Source organism: Equus asinus, chromosome 5 (genome assembly GCF_041296235.1).
Source record: "Equus asinus isolate D_3611 breed Donkey chromosome 5, EquAss-T2T_v2, whole genome shotgun sequence".
NCBI classification, from domain to species: domain Eukaryota; kingdom Metazoa; phylum Chordata; class Mammalia; order Perissodactyla; family Equidae; genus Equus; species Equus asinus.
In genome coordinates, this window is record NC_091794.1 from 23,215,454 (window position 1) to 23,239,682 (window position 24,229).

Below are 24,229 nucleotides of genomic sequence, written 5' to 3' on the forward strand. Positions count from 1 at the left end.
AATTTATCCATTTCCTCTAGGTTATCCATTCTGTTGGCATATAGTTTTTTGTAGTATTCTCTTATAATCTGTTATATTTCTGCAGAGTCTGTTGTTATTTCTCCTCTCTCATTTCTGATTTTGTTTATTTGAGCTTTACCCTTTTTTTCTTTGTAAGTCTGGCTAGTGGTTTGTCAATTTTATTTATCTTCTCAAAAAACCAGCTCTTTGTCTCACTGATCCTTTCTACTTCCTTTTTCGTTTCAATAGTATTTATTTCTGCTCTGATTTTTATTATTTCTCTCCTTCTGCTGACTTTGGGCTTCATTTGTTCTTTTTTCTCTAGTTCAGTTAGGTGTGCTTTAAGGTTGCTTATTTGGGATTTTTCTTGTTTGTTAAGATGTGCCTGTATTGCGATGAATTTTCCTCTTAATACAGCTTTTGCTGTATCCCATATGAGTTGGTATGGCATGCTATCATTTTCATTTGTTTCCAGGTATTTTTTTATTTCTTCTTTAATTTCTTCAGTGATCCATTGCTTGTTCAGTAGTGTGTTGTTTAGTCTCCACATCTTTGTGCCTTTCTCAGCTTTTTTCTTATAATTAGTTTCTAGCCTTGTAGCACTATGATCTGAGAAGATGCTTGTTATTATTTCAATTTTTTTTAATTTGTAGAGGCTTGCCTTGTTTCCCAACATATGGTCTATCCTAGAGGATGTTCCATGTGCACTTGAGAAGAATGTGTATTCAGCTCTTTCAGGGTGAAGTGATCTATATATGTCTATTAAGTCCAATTGTTTTAGTTTTTCATTTAGCTCCACTATTTCCTTGTTGATTTTCTATCTGGATGATCTGTCCATTGATGTGAGTGGGGTGTTGAGCTCCCCTACTATTATTGTGTTGTTTTTAACATCTTCCTTTAGGTCTGTTAACAGTTGCTTTATGAATCTTGGTGCTCCTGTGTTGGGTGCATAGATATTTATAAGCATTATTTCTTCTTGATGAAGTGTCCCTTTGATCATTATATATTGTCCCTCTGTGTCTCTCTTTACCTGTCTTATTTTGAAATCCACTTGGTCTGATATGAGAATTGCAACACCTGCCTTTTTTTCCTTGCTATTTGCTTGAAGTATTGTCCTCCACCCCTTCACCCTGAGTCTGTGTTTGTCCTTGGGGCTGAGGTGTGTTTCCTGGAGGCAACAAATTGTTGGATCGTGTTCTTTAATCCATTTTGCCACTCTGTGTCTTTTTATTGGAGAGTTCAATCCATTCACATTGAGAGTGATTATTGATGCATGTGGACTGAGTGCTGTTAATCTGTCGCTCATTATCTTGTTTTCCTGCATTTGTTTTCCTGTGTGCTTTAGACTACCCATTTAATACTGCAATTTCTTATGCTGGGTTTCTTAGCTTTTTCCTTATTTATGATTTGTGACTCTGTTCTGTACTTTATTTTAGTGTCTACCTTGAAGTTTGTATTTAGAATCTCGTGTATAATATAGTCTATTCTCTGGTGTTCTCTTACTTACTTGACCAATACTGATTTAGACCCTTTGCTCTTCCCCTCCTAAATAATTATTTTCATTTTTTATTCCAACTCGTCTTATTAATTGGTAGTTAGAGTGCTAAGATCGTCCTTGTTTTGGTAGTTTCCTTACCTTTACCCTAATGCTATAAGTGAATATTTGCTATCCTGTTCTGGTTCTATCCATCGGTCTCCCTAGTCTGTGGATTGTGTCCCCTTTCTCCCTTTTTTCTTTTTTCAGGTATGAGAGCCTTCTTGAGGATTTCTTGTAGTGGAGGGCTTTTAGTTACAAATTCCCTTTTGTTTGTCTGGAAAAGATTTAATTTCTCCCTCATATCTGAAGGAAATTCTTGCTGGATAGAGTATTCTTGGCTGAAGATTTTTATCCTTTAAAGCTTTGAATATGTCACTCCATTCTCTCCTAGCTTGTAGGGTTTCTGTAGAGAAATCTGCTGACAGTCTGATAGGGGCTCCTTTATAGGTTATTCTCTTTTTTTTCCCTACTTCTCTGAGTATTCTTTCCTTATCTTTCCTTTTTGCCAACTTTACTACTATATGCCATGGGGTAGCTCTTTTTACATTGACAAATCTAGGAGATCTAAAACCCTCCTCTACACACATTTCTCTGTTGATCCCTAGATTTGGGAAGTTCTCTTCAATAATTTCGTTAAGCACGCTTTCTGCTCCATTTTCCTTTTCCATATTCTTGGGAATTCCTATGATCCTTATGTTCTTACTCCTCATTGAATCCATTATCTCTCGGAGATTTTCCTCATTTTTTTTAATTCTTAGTTCTCTTTCTTCATCTGGTGCCATTCAGCCTGTCTATCTTCGATTATGCTAATTTTCTCCTCTATGTTGTTTACATGGGTATTCAGGGAATCCGTATTCTGTTTTATCTGGTCCATTGTGTTTTTCATTTCAAGTAATTCTGTTTGATTCTTCTTTATGATTTCAATCTCTTTTGTGAAGTAACTCCAGAACTCGGCTTGTTTCTCTATCTTTCTCTCTACCTCATTGAGTTTTTTGATTATAGCTGCTCTGAACTCATTCTCACTTAGTTTACCTAATTCCAAGTCCTCAGGACTTAATTCTATGTTTTTATTGTTTTCCTTCTGGTCTGGGGCTTTTATAAATTGCTGGATGGTAGAGGAGCGGTTTTTTCGCATGGTGGTAGAATTCAGTTGCAGTTACAGCCTGTCGCCACTACATGGGGTTCAAGAGGCGCGTGTTATGAGCTCTCCGCCTTGGGGCAAGATGGCTGCACCCACTGGCTTTGCTGTGGGGGAGGGGCTGTTACTCACAGGCGCTGGTCTGGGTTCAGATCAGTTCTGTTCTCTGGTCTCCCAAGGCCCTTGATTTATAGGGTCCCCACGGATGGAAGCTTCCCCCCCGTCAGCGGGTCTCCACTGAATCAGCGGCAGGAGTCCCGGATGATTCCCCGGTCGCGTGGCCCCTCCCCGGCTCCTTCCCAACCCTCGCCGCAGCGATCGCAGACTCTAGGGGAGGGAGCGATGTTCTCTCCTACCGTTCCAGCGCCTCCGAAGGTGTAAGCAAGGTTTATGATCTCCGCCTTCTTGGTATTGTAGGTCTCTAACGAGCTGGCATTATGTTTATTCTCTGAAATTCAGTTCTTCCAATCTTTTGTTGTATTTTGGAGGGGAGGAATCCCGGGTCAGCTCACCCCGCCATTTTGCTCCCAAGATGTATGAGTTCTTTATATATTTTGGATATTAATCCCTTGTCAAATACATGCTTTGCAAATATCTTCTCCCAATTGTTAGGTTGTGTTTTCATTTTTTTGATGGTTTCCTGTGCTGTGCAGAAGCATTTTAGTTTGATGTTGTCCTGTTTGTTTATTTTTTCTATTGTTTCCCTTGCTTGGTCAGACATGGCATTTGAAAATACGCTGCTAAGACTGATGTCCAAGAGCGTACTGCCTATGTTTTCTTCTAGAAGTTTTATGGTTTCAGGTCTTACTTTCAAGTGTTTAATCAATTTTGAGTTACTTTTGTGTATGGTGTAAGATAATGATCTACTTTCATTCCTTTGCATGTGGCTGTCCAGTTTTCCCAACACCATTTATTGAAGAGACTTCCTTTCTCCATTGTATGTTCTTGACTCCCTTGTCGAATATTAGTTGTCCATAGATGTGTGGGTTTATTTCTGAGCTCTCGATTCTGTTCCATTGATTTGTGTGTCTGTTTGTGTGCCAGTACCATGCTGTTTTTGTTACTATAGCTTTGTAGTATATTTTGAAACCAGGGAGTGTGATGCCTCCAGCTTTGTTCTCTTTCCTCAGAATTCCTTTAGCTATTTGAGGTCTTCTGTTATTCCATATAAATTTTAGGATTCTTTGTTGTATTTCTGTGAAAAATGCCATTAGAACTTTGATAAGGATTGCACTGAATCTGTAGATTGCTTTAGGAAGTATGGACATTTTAACTATGTTAATTTTTCCATTCCGAGAGCATGGAATATCTTTCCATTTCTTTGTGTCTTCTATTTCTTTCACCAATTTTGTTTTTTTTCCTGCTTTTTCTCCCCAAATACCCCCAGTATATAGTTGTACGTTTTTTAGTTGTGGTCCTTCTAGTTGTGGCATTTCACCAATGTTTTATGGTTTTCAATGTACAGGTCTTTCACCTCTTTGGTTAAATTTATTCCTAGGTATTTTTATTCTTTTTGCTGCAATTGTAAATGGGATGGGGATGTATTCTTAATTTCTCTTTCTGCTACTTTGTTGTTAGTGTATGGAAATGCAAGTGATTTCTGTACATTGAATTTGTATCCTGCAACTTTACTATACTCATTAATTATTTCTAATAGTTTTTTGGTGGAATCCCTAGGGTTTTAAATATATATATATAAAGTCTTGTCATCTACAAATAGTGACAGTTTCACTTCTTTTCCATTTTGGATCCCTTTTATTTCTTTTTCTTGCCTTTTTTTTTTTTTTTTTGAAGACTGGATCTGAGTTACATCTGCTGCCAATCTTTTTTTTTTCCCCCCCTTCTTCTCCCCAGAGCACCAGTATGTATCTGTATGTTCTAGTTGTAGGTCCTTCTAGTTCTGCTATGTGGGATGCTGGCTCTGCATGGTTTGATGAGTGGTGCTAGGTCCACACCCAGGATCTGAACTGGTGAAACCCTGGGCTGCCAAAGCAGAGCACATGAACTTAACCACTTGGCCAAAGGGCCAGCCCTGTGTTCTAATTTTTATTATCGCCTTCCTTCTACTGATTCTGGGCTTTGTTTATTCTTCTTTTTCCAGTTCCTTTAGGTGCACTGTTAGATTATTTATTTGAGATTTTTCTTGTTTGTTGAGGTAGGCCTCTATTGCTATAAACTTCCCCCTTAGAGCTGCTTTTGCTGTATCCCATAAATTTTGGCATGTCGTATTTTCATTTTCATTGGTCTCCAGGTATTTTTTTTTATTTCTCCTTTGATTTCTTCATTGACACAATAGTTGTTCAGTAGCATTTTGTTTAATCTCCACATATTGATGGCTTTTCCAGTTTTATTCCTGTAGTTACTTTCCAGTTTCATACCACTGTAGTCAGAAAAGATGCTTGGTATTATGTCTATCTTCTTAAATTTATTGAGACTTGTTATGGAGCTGAATGTGTGATCTGTCCTGGAGAATGTTCCATGTGCATTTGAAAAGAATGTGTATTCTTTAATTTTTGGATGAAATGTTCTGTATAGATCTACTAAGTCCATCTGATCTAATGTGTCATTTAAGGCCAATGTTTCCTTATTGATCTTCTATTTGGATGATCTATCCATTGATGTAATGGAGTGTTAAAGTCCCCTACTATTATTGTGTCACTGTCTATTTCTCCTTTTATGTCTGTTAATAACTGCTTTATATATTTAGGTGCTCTTATGTTGGATGCATAGATATTTACAAGTGTATATCCTCTTGTTGGATTGTTCCCTTTACCATTATGTAGTGTCCTTCTTTGTCTCTTGTCACAGTTTTTGTTTTAAAGTCTATTTTGTCTGATATAAGTATTGCTACCCCAGCTTTCTTTTCTTCATCATTTGTGTGGAGTATCTTTTTCCATCTCTTCACTTTCAGTTTGTGATTGTCTTTAGGTCTGAAGTGTGTCTCTTGTATGCAGCATATATATAGGTCTTGTTTTTTTATCCAATTAGCCACTCTATGTCTTTTGATAGGAGCATTTAGTCCATTGAAATTTAAAGTAGCTATTGATAAGTATATACTTATTGCCATGTTATTACTTTTTTTCTGGATGTTTTAGTAGTTCTTCTCTGTTCATTTCTTCTTCTCTTGCTCTCTTCCCTTTGGTTTGATGGCTTTCTTTAGTATTATGTTTGAGTTCCTTTCTCTTAATTTGTTCTGTATTTATCATAGGTTTCTGGTTTGTGATTATCATGAGGTTTGTATATAATAAGCTACATATATAGCAATCTATATTAAGTTGATGGTCTCTTAAATTTGACCTCTTATAAAAGCTCTACTCTTTTAATCCCCTCATCCCACATTTTATGTTTTTGATATCATATTTAATGTCTTTTTTGTGTATATCTGTTATGCTCTTATCATGGAAATAGATAATCTTAGTACTTTTGTCTTTTGACCTTCATATTAGCTTCATCGGTGGTTAATCTGCTAACTTTACTGTATTTTTACCTTTACCAGTGATTTTATTGTGGTTTTTTTTCTTGATAATTTTCTTATTCCTATTTGTGGTCTTTTCTTTTCCACACAAATAGGTTCCTTTAACATTTCTTGTAAGTCTGGTTTATTGGTTATAACTCCTTCAAGTTTTGCTTGTCTCGAAAACTCTTTATCTCCTTCCATTCTAAATGATAACCTTGCCAGGCAGGGTATTCTTGGCTAAGGTTTCTTCCTTTCAATGTTCTAAGCATATCAGGCCACTCCCTTCTAGCCTGTAAGGTTTCTGCTGAGAAGTCAGCTGATAGCCTCGTGGGATTTCCTTTGTATTTAGCTTCTTGCCTTTCTCTTGCAGCTTTTAGGGTTCTCTCTTTGTTGTTAATTCTTGACATTTTAATTATAATGTGTCTTGGTATGGGCCTCCTCGGATTCATCTTGTTTGATGCTCTCTATGCTTCCTGTACCTGGATGTCTGTTTCCTTCCTTAGGTTAGGAAAGTTTTCAGCTATTCTTTATTCAAATAGATTTTCTGTCCCTTTGTGTCTCTCTTCTCCTTCTGGGACACCTATAATATGGGTGTTAGTGCACTTGATGTTGTCCCAGAGGACCCTTAGCTTGTCCTCATTCTTTTTAATTCTTTTTTCTTTTTTGTGTTCAGCTTGGGTGATTTCCTCTAGCCTTTCATCCAGCTTGCTGATCCATTCTTCTGTATTGTCTACTCTGCTATTGGGTCCTTCTGGTGAATTTTTCATTTCCATTATGATATACTTCAGTTCTGATTGTGTCTTTTTTGTATTTTCCAATTTTTTGTCGAAATTCTCACCATGTTCATCTGTTCTTCTCCCAAGGTCAGTGAGCATCCTTATGACTATTAGTTTGTACTGTTTATCAGGTAGATTGTTTATTTCTGTTTCACTTAGTCCTTTTCCTGGGGTTTTGTCCTGTTCCCTTATTTGGAACATATTCTTTTGCCTCCTCGTTTTGCTTCTTTCTCTGTGCTTATATCTGTGTATTAGGTGGGTCAGTTATGTCCCTGATCTTGGAGAGGTGACTTTATGTAAGAGATGCCTTATGAGGCCCATCAGTGTGCTTCCCTCTCATCACCAGTTCCAAATGTTTCAGAAGGGTCCCCTGTGTGGGCTATGTGTGTCCTTCTCTTGTGGCAGGGTTTCTCTTGCTGCAGGTGCATGGGGAGTCTAAGCTGTACCCCTGGCCAGCTGGTTGTAATACTCTAATGCATGCAGCTGCTGTGGTGTCTTCAGTCACTTTATCAGGCAGGGGGCAGCCACAGCACAGTTGGCTGCAAGGCCTAATAGCACATTCCTGCTGCATTTTTTATGTTAAGTGAATTGGCCCCCAGCACGGCTGGTTGCTAGGCTTAAGGACTTACAATTGCTGGAGGCCTCTGGCCTGCAAGGCTGTTGTCACCTACCTCAGGGTTGCAGCTGAGTGGGGCTGGCCCTAGACATAGCAGCACACAATTGTTTCAGGTGTTGAAAGGTGGGGCTGATACCCTATGTGGCTGTTTAAGAAGCACAAGTCTGCTGCTGCTGACTAACCCCACCATCTGCAGGCCCATGTACCCCGTCAACTCAGTCCTCCCTGTGCATATGTCTCACCCACAAAGCAGACCCACTCATCCTGCTGCAGAGGTCCCACACACCCTGCCTATACAGGCCCACAAGTTGCCTGAGGGCTTGCTGTTGGGTGGGGCCAGTCCCTAGGGCAGGCTGCCTGCCCTAGCTGAGCTGGATTAAATCAGTGCCTTAGTGGGTAGAGCAGACCCCTGCACTAACAGGCCAGGGTAAGAACTCCAATGGCATTTCCAAGTGTCTGTGTCAGCACACCTGTAGGTCACAATGAGGCTGCCACCAATGTCTCAGTCCATGGGTAAGTAGTCCAGCTGCCTCCTGCCTCACCAAGATGCACTCAGAGCCTATCAAATGAGTCTTGTCACCAAAGGACTGTGTACCTTTCTTTCTGGTGATTTTAAGTTGCTTTCTGAAATGGGTGAATTTGTGAGTGGGCCCTTTATGAGCAGGTTTTTCTTTCTCTTATAGCTTTGTCTCTCAGTAGCTTTTCTTGGGGTATTCTCCATCGTATTTAATAGCCAGGAAAGCCAGATGTTATGACACTCACTTCAGTTGTGCTGAGTTCAAAAGCTGCTTATTATGGCAAAGCTCTCCTGCTCAGATCCCCTGCTCCTCCAGGGAAAGCTGTGTACCTTAAGATTGCTCCCAGTGGTGAAGTGCCACCGCTAGATTGTGGCTTTTTCCACTCCATAAAGGAATGTCTGCCTCTTCCACCTCACTTAGGACTGTCCCTTATTGAGGGGGTTCTCTCTATCCAGTTTCCCGTTCTCTCTCAGGGGTAATTTTTCCAAAGGTAGTTGTAAATTTGTTGTCTCTGTGGGAGGAGATGAGTTCAGAGTCCTCCTATGCTGCCGTCTTCCCAGCAGTCTCCCCTTATCTCTTGTAATGTTCAGATAACTGTGAGGGAAGTACTAGGCTAGGTTCTGTGTAACAGATGAGGAACTGACTGGTCACGTAGCAGCTCGTAAGTGGTGGAGTCAACTCCAGCCCAGTCTGTCAAGATACAAAGTCCATGTTTCCAACCACTTCACCTGGCTGTCATTAGATGTGAGCAAAGTGGTGAAACTAAAGCCTTGATTGGAAGATTCACTGGACTGAAGCCAGCCAACTATGTCTAGTGTTGAAAAACAAAACAAAATTAAACAACAGTCAATGAACTTAAGTAAAATGCTCAATTTTTTTCAGATTTGAGATCCGTGTTTCTCATTAGTGTCAGAACTTTTTTTATGTTTTTCATCCAACTTTATGAAGTAATAAGATAGAATGCAAAAAATTTCAAATAACGCCAAAAATCTCCCCGTACAAATTGAGACAGTAAAGCTGCAGACCCTGGAGACCTTCAGCTGTTGGGCAGTGCCACCATGCTGGGGACCAGATTGTTTATTAATCAGCCATTGAATGGAGGTTGCCATAGAAAGGCAGTTTTCAGGGGGAGGGAGGGCCTGAGTGCATTATGCACAAAAGGGTGAGTTGAACAAAAGTCTAATCTAAAAAAGCTATAACCACTTATTGAATTTTAACTAATGCCTTTTACGATTAACATGTCTTATTTAGGAGTGTCAAAAGCAATTTTAGAAGGTGCTGGCCCAGCTGTGGAAAATGAATGTGCTGTACTAGGTATGGTCACATGTTCCTTTTGGCTACAACCTGTTGAAAATTGGAGGGCTGAGAATACTGTGAGAGGACCCACGGGAGGATGAGGGTGGAGTAAGTGGTGAGCGCTTTGGAAGAAGGTTGGTTCACGGGGCCAGCAGACATAGGTGGTGTGACTTGGAGGCTGTGGGGCAGAGGTCCTTTCTCCCACCATCCCATCTTTCTCTTCCTTCCTGGGTATTAAAGGGAACCCAGGCCTGGGTCCTAATGATCCGGGTTCCACCATATACTGAGGGATCCTGGGCACATCATCTGACCTCTAAGAACTTTGCCTCTCTCACCCTCAAGACAGTTTTACTAACGAGGAATCTGGTAAAGGCTTTCTCACAGGTGGTTGTGAGGATCAGAAGGAAGAATGAATGTAAAAAGTTTTGTAACTGTAAAGTGCCGTACAAATCATCTTTTATTCTCCCCAAGCTTGTTCCACTTCCTATAGCACATCATGTAGCTGACTTCTAATCCTTTTATGAATGAATGTGGGAGCCTGGGTGGGTCTGAGGTGTTTTCTGACACCAACCAATTCTCTAATTCCACTATCTACCTGGAGTTAGCGCCAGATGCCACAAGTTAAAGGACTCAGTCCCCCAAGACTGCCCCTACTTCAAACACCAGTTGCAAGTCCCAGAGGCCACCGGGACATCTGGTGGACTGGCTATAAATTCAGGGTTTCCCACAACCCACTTCTCAGTTTTTACTCACAGAACCCAGTGAAACACTTTTCTTACATTTACCAGTTTATTATAAAAGATACAACTCAGGAACAAGCAAATGGAAGAAATGTGTCCAATGACAAAGCAAACAATTTATTGAGAAGTTTGAGGTCCTTTATTCAAGGGAAGACAATCCGTGGACTGGGGAGTATAGTGCCTCTCAAGCAGTGAAGTGCTCTTCCTGAGGGATTTTGGGCGAGAGCGACTTTACAGAGCACTAGAGGAGGCAATGGGGAAATTGAGCATGCTTGGCTGGGGTTGCATATCTGACCTTATTTAGAAACATTCAGGGAAAAGGAAATAAGTATAGAGCCCAGAGTTGGCCTGGCATTTAGGGATTGGCTGACTGGATATACTGTGTTTCTGATCTAATGGGGCATTTACTGGAAAACAAAAGTTTAGTTTGAAAGTTCAGTTTGCTGATGTGTCACCCCAGGCAGAAGCAGCTCCATCTTGGGCCTAGAAATTTATTTGAACAGATGTGTAGGGCAAGGTGTGGGAGAAGGGGCACAGAGCTTCCAAGCCCTTTCCAGACACGCCACCCTTCCAGTACCTAGATGTGTTTACCAACAAGGAAGTTCCTGAACCCTGTTGTTTAGGGTTTTTATGGAGGTTTCATTCTGTAGGCAAGATTGATTAAATCGTCGGAATTGTGATTGACCCTGGAGGTCAGGGGGTGGGGCTGAGAGTTGCAATCCTCTAATCACAGTTTGGTCTTTCTGAAGACCAGCCCCGTTCTGAAACTGTCTAGCCCCGCACCCTGGAGGAGTCATCTCATTAGTGTAGAAATACACTCTTACCCCTCAGGAGATTCCAAAGGATCTAGGAACTCTGAGCCAGGAATCAGGGACTAAGACCAAACATTTATTTTTTATTACATCACAGTGGGGGTCCTGTAAGAGTGATCATAAACTATTTATCTTTCAAAACCAAGACTCATGCCTTGCCAAGTAGCTAGTCTGCCCTGAGTGTGATTTGAAGGAATCATAGGTGTCCTACATTTGACAATAATACGTTCCCACAACTTGATCTGCTATCGTGCCTGAAACTCCCACTTTAATAGCTCTCCTCTGTTTAAGACATTTTCTCTGGAGGAGAGAATTCCTGGAGAGAGATCAGAGGCAGGAAATATTGATTACCAGCATGAGGATGTTAGCAAGGATCTCTGCACTGGAAGAGCTAGCTGAACCTTGGAAGGCAGAAGCAGAGAAGGAAGCTGGGTTGGACAAGCTGGAAAAGCCTAAGGAGGCTGCCTGGGATGGGGGAGCAGGTGGGACACCTGAGAGGCGGCAGGGAGTGCCTGGGCAATGGGAGCTCAGCAGGAGGACAGGGTGGGGTGGACAGGGACCCAGTCCTGTCCTAAGTCCATTTGCTGGAGCCCTGCCTTACTCAGGGTACAAAAGGTCCTTAAAGCAGCCCTGGTAATTTCCATGAGCTCAAGAGCTCTCGGGGTCCTGAGGGAGGGAGAAATTTTCATCCTTTCACACCTCCACACAACAGAATACATTGCTTTCACCTCCTTGAAAATTTATTCTGGCTGAATGAGCGCATAATTGCTCTTCTGGACAGAATAGTGGGAGTTAAGAGTCCTGGACACTGATTGCTTGGGTTCAAATACTGGACAATCTTAGCCTACTGACATTACCTCTCCGTGCCTCCATTTAATCTGTGAAATGGAGGGAACAGAACCTACCTGATAGGCTTGTTTTGAGGATTGAGTGGGTTGATGCAGATAGAGCGCTTTTGAATAGCACCCTAAATATTCAACACTGTAGCTGTTGAGTTAAAGAATCCTGATTGTAGAGAAAATGAGCCTGTCACAGTCCCAGTGAATGAAACCAGATGGGTGGAGGGAGATTGGACTCAGACAGGAATCTTCTCGACTTTTCCTGATCGCACCTATTTTCATTCCTCAGTGATCAGTGTTGCTTAGAGTAAGTACGTGCTATGTGTGTTTCCTTTTCTTCCTTTTTTTTCAGCTACACAGCCTCACAGAGATTTTATAGTTACACAAGGTGGATTCCTAATGTGCAAGATAATAATGCATGTTCTTGAGGAAAATGATGTCAGGAAAACGGTCTCCAGTGTTCTGGAAGAGTGTGAACAGAGGAAGTACACATCTGTTTCCCTTCCAGCCATCGGAACAGGTTTGCAGCCTCTCGTCACTCAAAGATTCTGAGTGATCCAGATTCCTTTAGACTCAGTCTCACTCTTAATGAACTCAGTGCTGAGCCTAAGCAGCAATAGTGATGTCAATCAGAGAGTGGGCAGCCTTTCAGACCCTGAGGGCCATCTGTGGGACCTATGCCCCTTTCTTCTATGCCATCTTTCTTCTTTGTGTTATGTTCCCTAAGTATTTTCCCAGGTTTGGCCTGTTTTTTTTTTTAAAGATTGGCACCTGAGCTAACAACTCTTGCCAATCTTCTTTTTTTTTTTTTCTGCTTTTTCTCCCCAAATCCCCTTAGCACATAGTTGTATATTTTAGTTGTGGGTCCTTCTAGTTGTGGCATGTGGGGCACTGCCTCAATGTGGCCTGACAAGCTGTGCCATGTCCGCATCCGGGATCCGAACCAGAGAAACCCTGGGCTGCCTAAGTGGAGCGTGTGAACTTAACCACTTGGCCACGGGACCGGCCCTGGCCTTAACTCCATGGTTTTCTCACTCTGCCTTTTGTTCCTTTGGGGGATTCATTTACTCTCCTTATCTCAGTTACCATTTCTGCTCTGACTCCCAAATCAGCGTTTTCAGCCTTCTCCAGGATCTCCTCTGGGAGATTTCTCTATACCAGAAACTCGTTTATAACAGAGTCCACACTCATCATTGTCACCATCATCCCTGGCTAAGAGTCACACTCTTGAGTTGTTTTCTAGTTTCCTCCTTCGGTGGTGCCATGATGCTCCCAGCTGTCCCACCACCCTTGCTTCTATGCGCCCTCCGACCCCCATAGTCAGACAGTCCTACTAAATCCTCTTCCGGGAGGGGTTCAGTTTCAGCCTTCCTTTTACTTTCAAAACCCCGAATACCTACCCCATCTGGTTTACTGCGGTGTCTCCCACAGGCTCCTCATTGGTACATTCATTAAGTTGAAATGCTGTTGACACCAGGCCCTGTGCAAGCCACTGGGGATAAATCACGTGTAAGATGCAGTTGCTAACCTTAAGCAACAAGCTCAGCCTCGTCCTGCTCACAGTTTCCAGGAACACTTTCCTCATCGTCTCCATCACGTCATACAATAATTTCCTTAGTGGAAGATGATGCTAATGCCCCGCTCCCTGATTCATTCACCTCTCAACGGCACAGGATTTTTAAAGGCCCCGAGAGAAGCGCTAATAATGCTTTTACAAGGTTATGTGCCTTAGTAAAACTCCAAAAGTACAGTATTTTAACCACCGTGGGTTAAGACCACTGCTTCTCCCCACTTCCCCGCTTCCCACTCAGACTTCTCCGACTCCCCCTGGCCCAGGGTGTTGGAGTGGCTGCAGGCTCTTTTGGAATACAGCTAAGGAAAGTTGACTTGGAAATACAATTTTCAATATTTTAAAATTTATACTTTATTGTGATCTCTTTTCTGATTCTAAACGTTCACTTCTATACATAATTTTATATTTGCGATTTTGTATTTTTTTTCTGAGATGTATAAATTTCAAACCCTACAAACACTGGACCCACCCCTGACTATTAGTTTCCCCATTTTTCCGATAAGATTCTGAGGTATTAAAGCACAAGGTTCTACAGCTAGTAAGCAACATAACTAGGTTCAAACACAGGCAGCCTGGCCTGTACACTTCAAACATTGCATTTTGTTTTTCACATTAGGTGTTTTCTTTTCCCCTCGTGCTCTTGATTACTATATTCTTAGCTACCACATTCGTTTTTGTTTGTTTTGTTTTATTTTAACGATTTTTTTTTTTTTTTTTTTTTTGCTGAGGAAGATTTGCCCTTAGCTAACATCTATTGCCAATCTTTCTTTTTTTGTTTGTATGTGAGCTGATGCCACAGCATGGTCACTGACAAATAAGTGGTGTAGGTCCACGTCTGGGAACTGGACCCAGGCTGCCGAAGCAGAGTGTGCTGAACTTAACCACCAGGCCACCGGGGCTGGCCCAGCTACCACATTCTTATCTCTATTATCTATTACCTTCTATTATCACTCCAATTATATTGCTGAGTAAACCAGAGTTTAGAGGTGTTACGGGCTGAGTTATGTCCCCCTAAAATTCACATGTTGAAGTCCAAACCCCTAGTGCCTCTGAATCTGAGTGTAACTGGAGACAGGGTCTGTAAAGAGGTTATCAAGTTAAAATGAGGTTGTTAGGTTGGTCCTTAATCCAATATGACTGGGGTCCTGATTAGAAGAGGAGATCAGGACACACAGGTACAGAAGGAAGACCATGTGAAGACACAGGGAGAGGACGGCCTAGGAGGGAGGCCTCAGAAGACACTAATCTTTCCAACACCCTGACCTCAGACTTCTAGCCTCCAGAATTGTGAGAAAATCAATTTCCGTTGCTTAAGCACCAGTCCCTGGCAGTTGGTTATGGCAGCCCTAGCAAACTCACGTAAGAGGGATCAAATGATTTACCCTAGATCACACTGCTGGGCAGTGGAGAGCCAGGACCCAAAGCCACATCTTCTGCATCCAGAGCACACGTTCTTTTCTCTGCACGGCCAAAGCCCTGCAGCTCAAGTCCACCAGGAACACACGCTGTGGGGAACCGTGCAGCATCTCAGCGGGAGGTTGTTCGAAAGGACTTATTAGTGGATTTGAGTTTATACTAGGTGATTTTGTGGCAGTCTCAAGGAAGTGGGGCTTTGCTCTGGATTGGCTACTTCCAGGAAGCAGACATAGTTCTATGACTGAGTATGTCATCCAGGAGAGAAAAGCTGTGGTTGGCAATAAAGCAGCTGTCACTCACAGTAGTCAAGATGGAGGAGGTTTGGCCATTTTTGTGGTTTGGATAGTGTTCATGTTTTTGTCTGTGGTCAGACATGAGTATGCAGTGGTCTTGTTTTTGGCTTACTTCATCCCAATCACAGCGTGGTTACGTTTGGTGATGTTCTGTGAAATTGTTTGTGTCAAGTTGGAGAGACCCCAGGCCCCAGCTGTGAGTGCCAGGGCAGTTCCTGGCTGTCAGAGGCTGCTTCCACTTTCTCAGCATCAAGAACCGCGTTTGCCAAATCTTGTCACATGACCAACGCCAGCTGAAACTTCTTTCTGTGACTTCAAAAAATTTTTTTTCAGGAAATGGTGGAAAAAACCCTGTCATGGTTGCTGATGATATAATCAGTGCAGTTGCAGACTTCGCATGGAAACATTCCACTCCATCATTGAAAACAGTTAAAGTTGTCATCTTTCTAACTGATCTGCTAAAGGTATTCCACGACAGCATGAAAAAAAGAGCAGTCTCCACATCCATATTCTCCAAGACTGCATGTAAGATGTTCATCTTTAAAACCTCACGTGGTATCTCTGATATCACTTAGAAAATGTTCAGATGTGAATGCTCGCTGTTTGTATCAGGTTCAGGGCTTTACAGACAACCTCCTATGATACGTGTGAAAAGTACAAGAACGATGGGACACAATCTCCTGTCAACTGATTCTTCTTCTGAGGGACAAAATCAGGCCTGGGAAATGGGAATAGCAAATGAACAGGAAGAGAATAGAGATGAGGAAGCAGAAAAAGGGGAATAGGCTTGAAAATCCTAGCCAATCATCTCATTATTGATTCTTGATTGGTACTGACTCTCAGTGCCCTTGCCTCGATGAACTAGCTGATCAGTGCTGGTTATTGATCAGCCACCTCTAGACCAGTTAGCCTGGGAATGGAGACAGATGCAAGAAGGGAGTGGCCAGAGTCCTCTGGTTGTAGCAAATTGCGAGCAGGCAGATGCCCAGGTGCTGTTCTGTAAGGTGTGTGCTTATGCATTGTGCTTAAGTGTCTGTGTCGACCTGCCCCTCTGACCTAGCTTTCCCCCATTTTGTGACTTCTGTATTGCTGTTAAAATAACTAGAAATGCAGCCTCCCCTGGCAATCACTGTTTTTGCCATTTTGAGCACTCACCCACGAGGCGCTGTGAGTTTTACTACTGATGAGGCACACCTGACGTCAGCAGCCTCCCCAAACTGAAATTGTTGCCTGCAGCTGCCAGCAGGAATTTCAGTTCTCTCTACACTTATTTCCCGACCACTGTTTTCCTCAGTGTAACGTAGCACATGTAAGAGCCACACGCACACACGAAATAAATAAAAATTAAAATGATAGTTGCATCTGTTAAGGCTCTTGCAGTAGCAAGTAATAGAAAATCCAGTTTGAACTGGCTTACACAAAAATGGAATTCACTGACTCACATGACGATAAAGTCCATGCCTACTGACTTAAGGTACAGTTTGATCCAGGTGCTCACATGGTATTATCTAGACCCTAACTTTCTTCATCTCTCACTCTCTTCTCAGCCGTGTTATCTTTTTCCTCAGGCTTCACGTGGTGAAAGATGGCTTCTGGCAGCTTCAGGCCCATATCTTGGTTTGGTCAGGTCCCATAGGAAAGAGCATATTCAGTGGAGATATATATTTATCATCGGGAGAGTGATACCTAAGAACAGAAATGCTCCTATAAGGCCCAAGATTCCTTCTAACTGGACCAGCTAGATCATCACTGCTGCCAGGGAACCAGAATTACACTGACTGACCAAGCCGGAGTCACCATGCTCCACACTTGAGCTGGTGGGAATCAATGTCTGAAGCAAGGGGGAAAGGTTGTTCCCAGAAGAAATTCAGGATGCTAGTGCCAGGGGGAAAGGATGCACGGCAGTTAAAAATAATTCATGCCTACTGTAGTCTCTAGAGATCCAAGAAATTAACCTATTTTTTCCCTTTGGTTTTGGAGAAGAAAATTTTTACTTAAATATAAGAGCAGTAAGTCATTATCAGTAAAGTAAAAAGTAAAGTCAAACTGGCTCATCCACACTGGCTGCTTTCATCAAGAATTTAAAAGACCTTACAAAAATTAAAAACAAAACAGGACAGCTAAAGAGAGAAGCAAACAAAACAATGACGAAAATGAGCAGACAAGTGGCCATATGGCACTTGAGGGAAAAATAACAACAATAAAACTGCCTTACGTGGTCCTTGTTATAGATAAGAGGAATAGTACAGATAAATGTCAAGTGAAAGGAAGTTTGTTGGCAGACACAAACTGAATTTTAGTAATAATTTATCATACGGACTTCTTTAGAAGAGAACTTAAAGACAATAGCTTTAAGCTTCATTGGAGTAGATGATACACAATTAATTTTCCAATGTATGTTAAAGTTGTTCATTGATTCAGAGAGCATTTATTGAGCACCAGCTGTATATCGGACACTAGTGATACAGATTTGGGAGTCATGTAAGTAGGTGGGAGTTGAAGCAGTGCGTGTGAATTGGACCATCCATGGAGAGAATGAAGGATGAAGAGGGTGAAGACTGAAGAGCCAGGGTTCTTGGTGTTTAATCCCACCGCCACGTGTGGAGAGGAGACGGAGGCCTGGCGCACAAGGGGAGGTGCGGGGGGCAGGGGGGGCGGCATTGATCCTGAACATCGGGAATGGAAGAGTAGAGTGACATCTATCTTTTAAAGGAGATTTATAGAAAAAGGGCTCAGGCAAGTGCCTGGCACGTGGTAAACACTTACGGAAAGATAGCTATCGTGTTATTTTCCAGGAAGCGCTGGGCTGCAAGTTAACAGAACAAGATTCTGTTTCTTCCTTTGGTGGAGGCCTTCCTTGTAGCACAGGATGTGCGAGTACTCAGCTTTCTGGGGAGTCGGTTTGCTCATCTCTAGGTTGTCTAGCCAGAGTCACCTTTTGTCCACAAGGCAGAATACATAACACAGTTTAGTGTGGCTTAAGGATGTGATTTAAGTCTTTCCTCTCAAGAAAATACCCTTGGCTTTACACTTTACTCCCTTTTTAAGTACAGATACCTCTGGAATGTAGAAAAGATCAAGCTTAATCTTTTTTTTTTAAAGAATAATAACTGTATATTTATGAAGGACTTGGTATTCCCTAAAGTGCTTCCATGCCCTTTATTATATTTTAAATTTGTAACGATCCCATGAGTCGGTAAATAGAGCAGATCTTGTCATTTCCACTGTATAGATGAGAAAATGAAGACTCACGCAAAGTGGTGTCGCTTGTTCCATGCCACATGGCTGGTCCCAGGTTGAAGCGGACCAGGTCTTCTGATTCCAAGTCCTGGTAGTTTCTGCTCTGCAACCTCATGGCATGGAAGGAAGAGGGGGCCCGAAGAAACGCTTCACTTGCTTACTTCCCAGCCTTGCCTGTTGCAATCAGAGAAAAGAAAGTAGCAGGTCAAGAGGACGCTAAGGCCTAGGACTAGAAATGATTAGGCCAAAAGATCTGAAAGGGGTGCACAGTGGGGGAAAGGAAAGATCTTAATTTGCAGAAACTACACACCATATTGGTGGGAAACTTCTCCAGAAAATCTCTTTTAGAAGGGAATTTGAAAAAGGCTTCTAGACTAGGGTTAGATACTTCCCTTGGTCACCAGAATTTCATTCCCTGGGTGGACCTGCTAGACAAGAAGGGAGTGCCCTGGACCCACCTCCAGGGCCTGGTATACCTTTGACTAAAAGTGAGTAAATTGTGGCTTTGTTTGTACGGAGAAATCCTCTGGTTTATACCTGTGGTGTTGTGCCATTTTGTGGCATTTCTTCTCTGTCCATATTTCTGCTAGGCATGCCATCTCAGCAAGTTGATGTGTAGCCTCAATGGGTTAGAAGTTTCTGGAAGCCATTGGAAAGCAAAGGAAAACTTTGAGCTTCATCACTTTATATGAAAGCATTCACTTGACACTTCCACTATTTTCTTTACATAGTGTTTTCTTAGCGTAGAAGATGGGATACAGATCAATGTGCTTTAAATATCTTTAACAGGGTCATCATGTTTCAAAGGAAAAATAATAAAGAATCACACTAAATAAAACTGATAGAGGTGAAAACATCAATAAATTGGCTTTCATGTTTCATATCAGTTTCTTATGGAATTAATTCCATAGAATTTTCTGAGAAAATTATAATTTCAAGCTATAGTGACTCTAAGTTTATCTAAAAATTTTAGCTAAATCGTAAGTAAACATGTCATATTAGTGTCAGAACCATTTGAATCATCTGTGTTACCAAATTGAGGATAATAAAAGAAGTAACTGTGAAATGTGTAGCTTTTGTTTTTTTCAAAGACCAGAATTAGATGAATGAGAAACAAGAACATAGGAAGTGCCCTGATTTTCAGACATCCCTGGAAAGGTATGCTGTGTTTTCACCAAATGCTGACTTTCCAGATAATATTCCTGAACAATGGACTGACATGAATCAGCAGCCATACTGTGTGGTCAAGCTACAACCCGGACAGTCAGAATATGACACCGTGAAGGACAAGTTCTGTGAGACTTGTCTTTCCTACGAAATAGAGAAGGTAATATTACATTAAAGAATTACTTCTTTTAAATATTGGAGAACTAACGTGAAAGCCATGTTTTTCCTAAAACTCCTCCTTCCTTTATACCTTACTGTATTAATTTAAATTCGACTCACTCAATCTCCATGGACCTCAAATCTTATTGTTCATTCATGAGCAGTAATGAAGGAGATTCCCAAAAGTCACATGTATATATTTGGATACGTACAATTCACAAACCCACTCAAACTGGCTTAACAAGAAGAAATGTATCAGAAATTAGTGGAAAGTCTAGAAGGAGGATGGTCTTTGAAGGAGTCTGATCCAGTGGCTCAATGATGTCATGGATCCAGTTCCTCTGGCTTTGCAGTCCTCGGTATCAGCTTCATCTGAAGACTGGACACTCCTTGTGATTATAGCCATCAGGGGTTTCTGTTTCCCCCATTCACATCCCACAGACGAGAAACTGTGTCCTATCCCGTAACCACTGGACAGGAGTCTCAGGCTCTGTGTTGAGTGGACCACTCCAACCAGCCTGTGTCAGGGGAATGCCATATGCCATTGGCTTGGAGCTGAGCTATTGGATCACATGATTGTGTGCTGCCATCATGAGAGTACCCTGATTGGTTTAACCCAATTAGACTCCACCCTAGAACTATAAGTGGGTGTTGCTGCACAGTAGGGATGAAGTGGAAGGGATGTTCTGAGATTCCTATGATGTCCACTATGCTGCATAAAAATATTAACCAGTAAAGTATGGGAGTTTTTAGAAGGTCATTATCACACCACATATATCAGAGTGGGATGTGGCAAGCTAGTGATTTAAAATCTAGCTGCTGCTTCCGTAAAACTGTGAACTTAACTACATTATGGCACTTATGAAATAGTGCTTTGATAAGCTTTCGCATGCCTGACTCCCCCATTAGACAGTGGGCTTAAGGTAGGAGTCGCATCTTACTCATCTCTGCATTCCCAGAACTTAGCAAAGTGCCTAGCATGTCGTAGGACAGAAAGGACTTAATTGAATGAATGAACTTACTTCCTCAGAAAGAAGGAGAATCAGAAGAGAGAGACTCCTGCAGAAAGGACAGAATTTAAAGGAGAGATGCTTCGTGATGTTAAAAGCTGTTGAGAGTACAAGAACCTCACTTCAATTGTGTTTACCCCACATCTGCAACTTTCTTGGCTCTTGTCCTTCTGTCATACCCATTTTGAAACACCTTAACTTTGGATTTATTCCATAACCTACCTTCTCTCCTACTGCTCCTAGATAAAATCATTATAATTCACGGTGCCTAACAGCTGGACCCTCCAGGTGCCAGGAATCCTTCCTTGCTTCCTTGGGTCTATTTCCTCATGCATTCTCCGTTCCAAACTGTCATCACTCTCCTTGAGGCCTCCATCGCTCTCAGTAAAATAACTTCCCCTCCTGCTTTTATTACTTGGTCTCTCCTCAACATCTGCTACAGGTATCCGCTCCATTCTTCTTGAAACTCTCTTCTTCCTTTGTTCTATAACATCATTTCCTCAGAGTTCCTCCTCCCTCTCTAGACACAGATGATCTGGATCCCTCTCTTAGGCCCTCATAGTCCGTGTGTGTTCTCCTAACCCATCTCTTATCTCTCTGAGGGGTAGTGATTTGTTTTCTTGCCTTTCTCCTCCATTAAACTAAAAGTTTCTTGAGGGCAGAGACCCAACACAGGGCTTGATTCATAGTAGATGTTCAATAGGTGATTATTGAATGTATGTTAAATTCATTTTCTAGAAGGAAGAAGAACCCATGGAGAATCATATTTTGAAAAAAAGTTAAAGACAGAGTTTTAAGGAAGGGGTGGTTCATGGTTTGAAGTGCTATTGAGGGTCTAGAAAGAAATAGTCATTAGATTAGGCAATTATGAGGTGACTTATGACCATAATTGGAGCCATGCAGAAAAAACTGTTACTGGGAAGAAGACACATGGAATAGATTTGGAGATCAGAAGGAGTTGAGGAAATCATTATTGAATGATCACAAATTTTTGAGTAGAAATTTGAATGTCAGTGAATCTCCAGGAATTCCAGGGAACATGTATAGGTAAACATTTTTGTATAAATTATAAGTTCTCTTATGTAAAATAGGTAGTAATAAACACTATTACAAAGTATAGATACTAATAGATACTTTTAGCCTTTCCTTTTTCTAAAGGCACAAAGGTACGTACTCTCTGAATTTGCTGTTTATTTGCATTTCTTACCCTTTTCTTTCACCTCCCCACCTTCCTACATCCCCAGCCACCCCCTCCTTCTCATCCTCCCCTCCTCACTCTTGTCTCTCTTCTCCTCCTCCTCCTCCATATTGCTTCTTTTAAAATCCACAAAAAACACTATGTACTGAGCTCTAAGGTCATTTCCAAAATGTTTTGCCTTTTGTGATTTACAGATTGAGAGGATACAGAATGTATTTCTCTGGGAGAGCTACCAGGTAAAGAAAAACCACATGGACACCAAGAATGGCCATACCAATAACGAGAGACAACTCTTCCACGGCACAGATGCAGACGCGGTGCCGTACATCAATCAGCACGGCTTTAACCGCAGTTATGCTGGGAAGAACGGTAAGGAAGCGAGTAATCTGGCTGATCAGAACGAGGCAAACAGTAGTTCTAGTCTTGACTATTCAAACCCAAGCAGTGCAGAACCGTAGATGGTGCCATATTGTCCTCGTCAGGATGAGCTCACAGGATGTTCCACTGAAAGGGGACTGGCCACCTTCTGGACAGATGGAGTGAATTCCAGAAATGATGAAAAGTGGCTTTGGTGGGCAAGAACTTCATTTTTTAGAAATCCCTGTTTGGTTTGGGCGTGGCTCTACATACCGTGATGATTCTATGTTCTTAGGAAGCTTTTGTCTTTCTCTTTACAGCTACAGTCTTTGGAAAAGGAACGTATTTCGCTGTTGATGCCAGTTATTCTGCTAAGGATGAATACTCCAGAGCAGACAGCAGTGGGAGGAAGCATATTTACGTTGTGCGAGTACTTACAGGAGTCTACACAGTTGGACACGCAGCAATAAAAAGCCCTCCACCAAAGAACCCTGACAACCCTACGGATCTGTTTGACTCGGTCACAGATGATACACAGCATCCAAAGCTATTTGTGGTATTCTCTGATCATCAAGCTTACCCAGAATATCTCATAACTTTCAGAAAAAAAAATGTTTCTTAAAAAACAAAGAGATGATTTAGTCGTCGATTTATAAGAAGAATTTATAGATAAATCATAATTCTTAAAAAGTAAAATAATTTTTCTAAAAGAATTTTTTTGAAAAAAGAACAATTTATAGATTTTTTTGTCATTGCCTTTAACTTGTTTACATAAATAAAAATCTCCTTGTTAAGTGCTGAAATACTTAGAAGAGCCTTTTTAAAATGCTCTGTTGCTATTTGTAGCATACTTCTCCTCTGAGCCTATTGATGGGTGGAGGTTGACAAACGTAAAGAACACAATTAGAGCTACAATTATCCACAGACACCCAGTCTACAGAAGAACAAAGAGCACATTGCTTTTTTCTATTGAAAAAGAAATTAGATGGGTCATTTTAAAGCCAAGATATTATTGTTAATTGGAACATACTGGAACATATTAAGACATCAAACTGTGTTGAGTTAACCATATTTCTGAGAGAATAGGTTACTATGTGCATCTGTAACAGCTTGGAATTTTGCCTTCTTAAGAAACACTTATTAGTAACAGCTCAGCTAGAATGGACTGAATCAAAGGATAGTACCTCAAATCTGTTGTGGAACAAATCAGGTAAAAACATGTTGTATTGGGGCTGGCCCCATGGCTTAGTGGTTGAGTTCAGTGCATTCCACTTTGGCAGCCTGGGTTGGTGGGTTCGGATCCCAGGCGTGGACCTACACCACTCATCAGCCATGTGGTGGTGGCCACCCACATATAAAGTAGAGGAAGATTGGCACAGATGTTAGCTTGGGACAAATCTTCCTCAAGCAAAAAGTGAGGAGGATTGGCAGCAGATGTTAGCTCAGGGCTAATCTTCCTCAGCAAAAAAAAAAAAAAAAAAAAAAAAAAGAAGAAGAAGAAGAAGAAGAAGAAAGAAAGAAAGAAAAGAATGTGTTTCATTGCTATCTAATGCTACATAAAAAATTACCAGAAAACTTAGAGGCTTTGTGGGTAAGGAATTCAGGCCCAGCTTAGCTGAGTCATTCTGACTTAAGGTCTCTCATAAAATTGCAGTCAAGATGTTGGCAGGGGATGCAGTCATCCAAAGGCTTGAATGGGGCTGGAGGATCTTCTTCCAAGATGAATCACTCAAGTAGCTGACAAGTTTTTGCTGGTTGTTGGCAGGAGTCCTCAGTTCCTCTCCATGTGGGCCTCTCCACAGGCTGCGTGAGTGTCTTCATGACATGGCAGCTGGCTTACTCCACAGTGAGCAATTCAGGAGAAAGAGAAGATGTCTTTTATGATCTAGCCTCTGAAGTCAGACTCCATCTTTTCCACAATATCCTATTGGTTACATGGATAAGCTTATTCAATGTGGGAGGGAATTATGACAAAGGCATGGATACCAGTAAGCAAGGACCATTGGGAACCATCTTGGAGGCCATGTGAATGAGTGAATGAATGATGAATTGAAGAAATGTTAGCAGCAAAAAGGAAGCTAGAGGTC

At 41.6% G+C, this 24,229-nt stretch overlaps 1 protein-coding gene across 11 annotated transcripts in view; it reads left to right on the forward strand.

Moving 5' to 3' along the window:
* Positions 1 to 23,634, forward strand: part of PARP15 (poly(ADP-ribose) polymerase family member 15) — a 60,138-nt gene extending 36,504 nt beyond the window's left edge. For 9 of the 11 annotated variants that reach the window (XM_044771490.2, XM_044771487.2, XM_070508972.1 and 6 more), the window contains 6 exons: positions 9,294 to 9,356; positions 12,082 to 12,249; positions 15,345 to 15,536; positions 19,445 to 19,578; positions 21,980 to 22,154; positions 22,463 to 23,634. In XM_044771490.2, the coding sequence (XP_044627425.2) occupies positions 9,294 to 9,356; positions 12,082 to 12,249; positions 15,345 to 15,536; positions 19,445 to 19,578; positions 21,980 to 22,154; positions 22,463 to 22,764 (1,034 nt within the window). In that variant the 3' untranslated portion in view covers positions 22,765 to 23,634. The remainder of the gene's footprint in view (positions 1 to 9,293; positions 9,357 to 12,081; positions 12,250 to 15,344; positions 15,537 to 19,444; positions 19,579 to 21,979; positions 22,155 to 22,462) is intronic. The other 2 variants (XM_070508968.1, XM_070508967.1) reach the window with 1 other exon arrangement.
* The last annotated feature ends 595 nt before the right edge of the window (positions 23,635 to 24,229 follow it).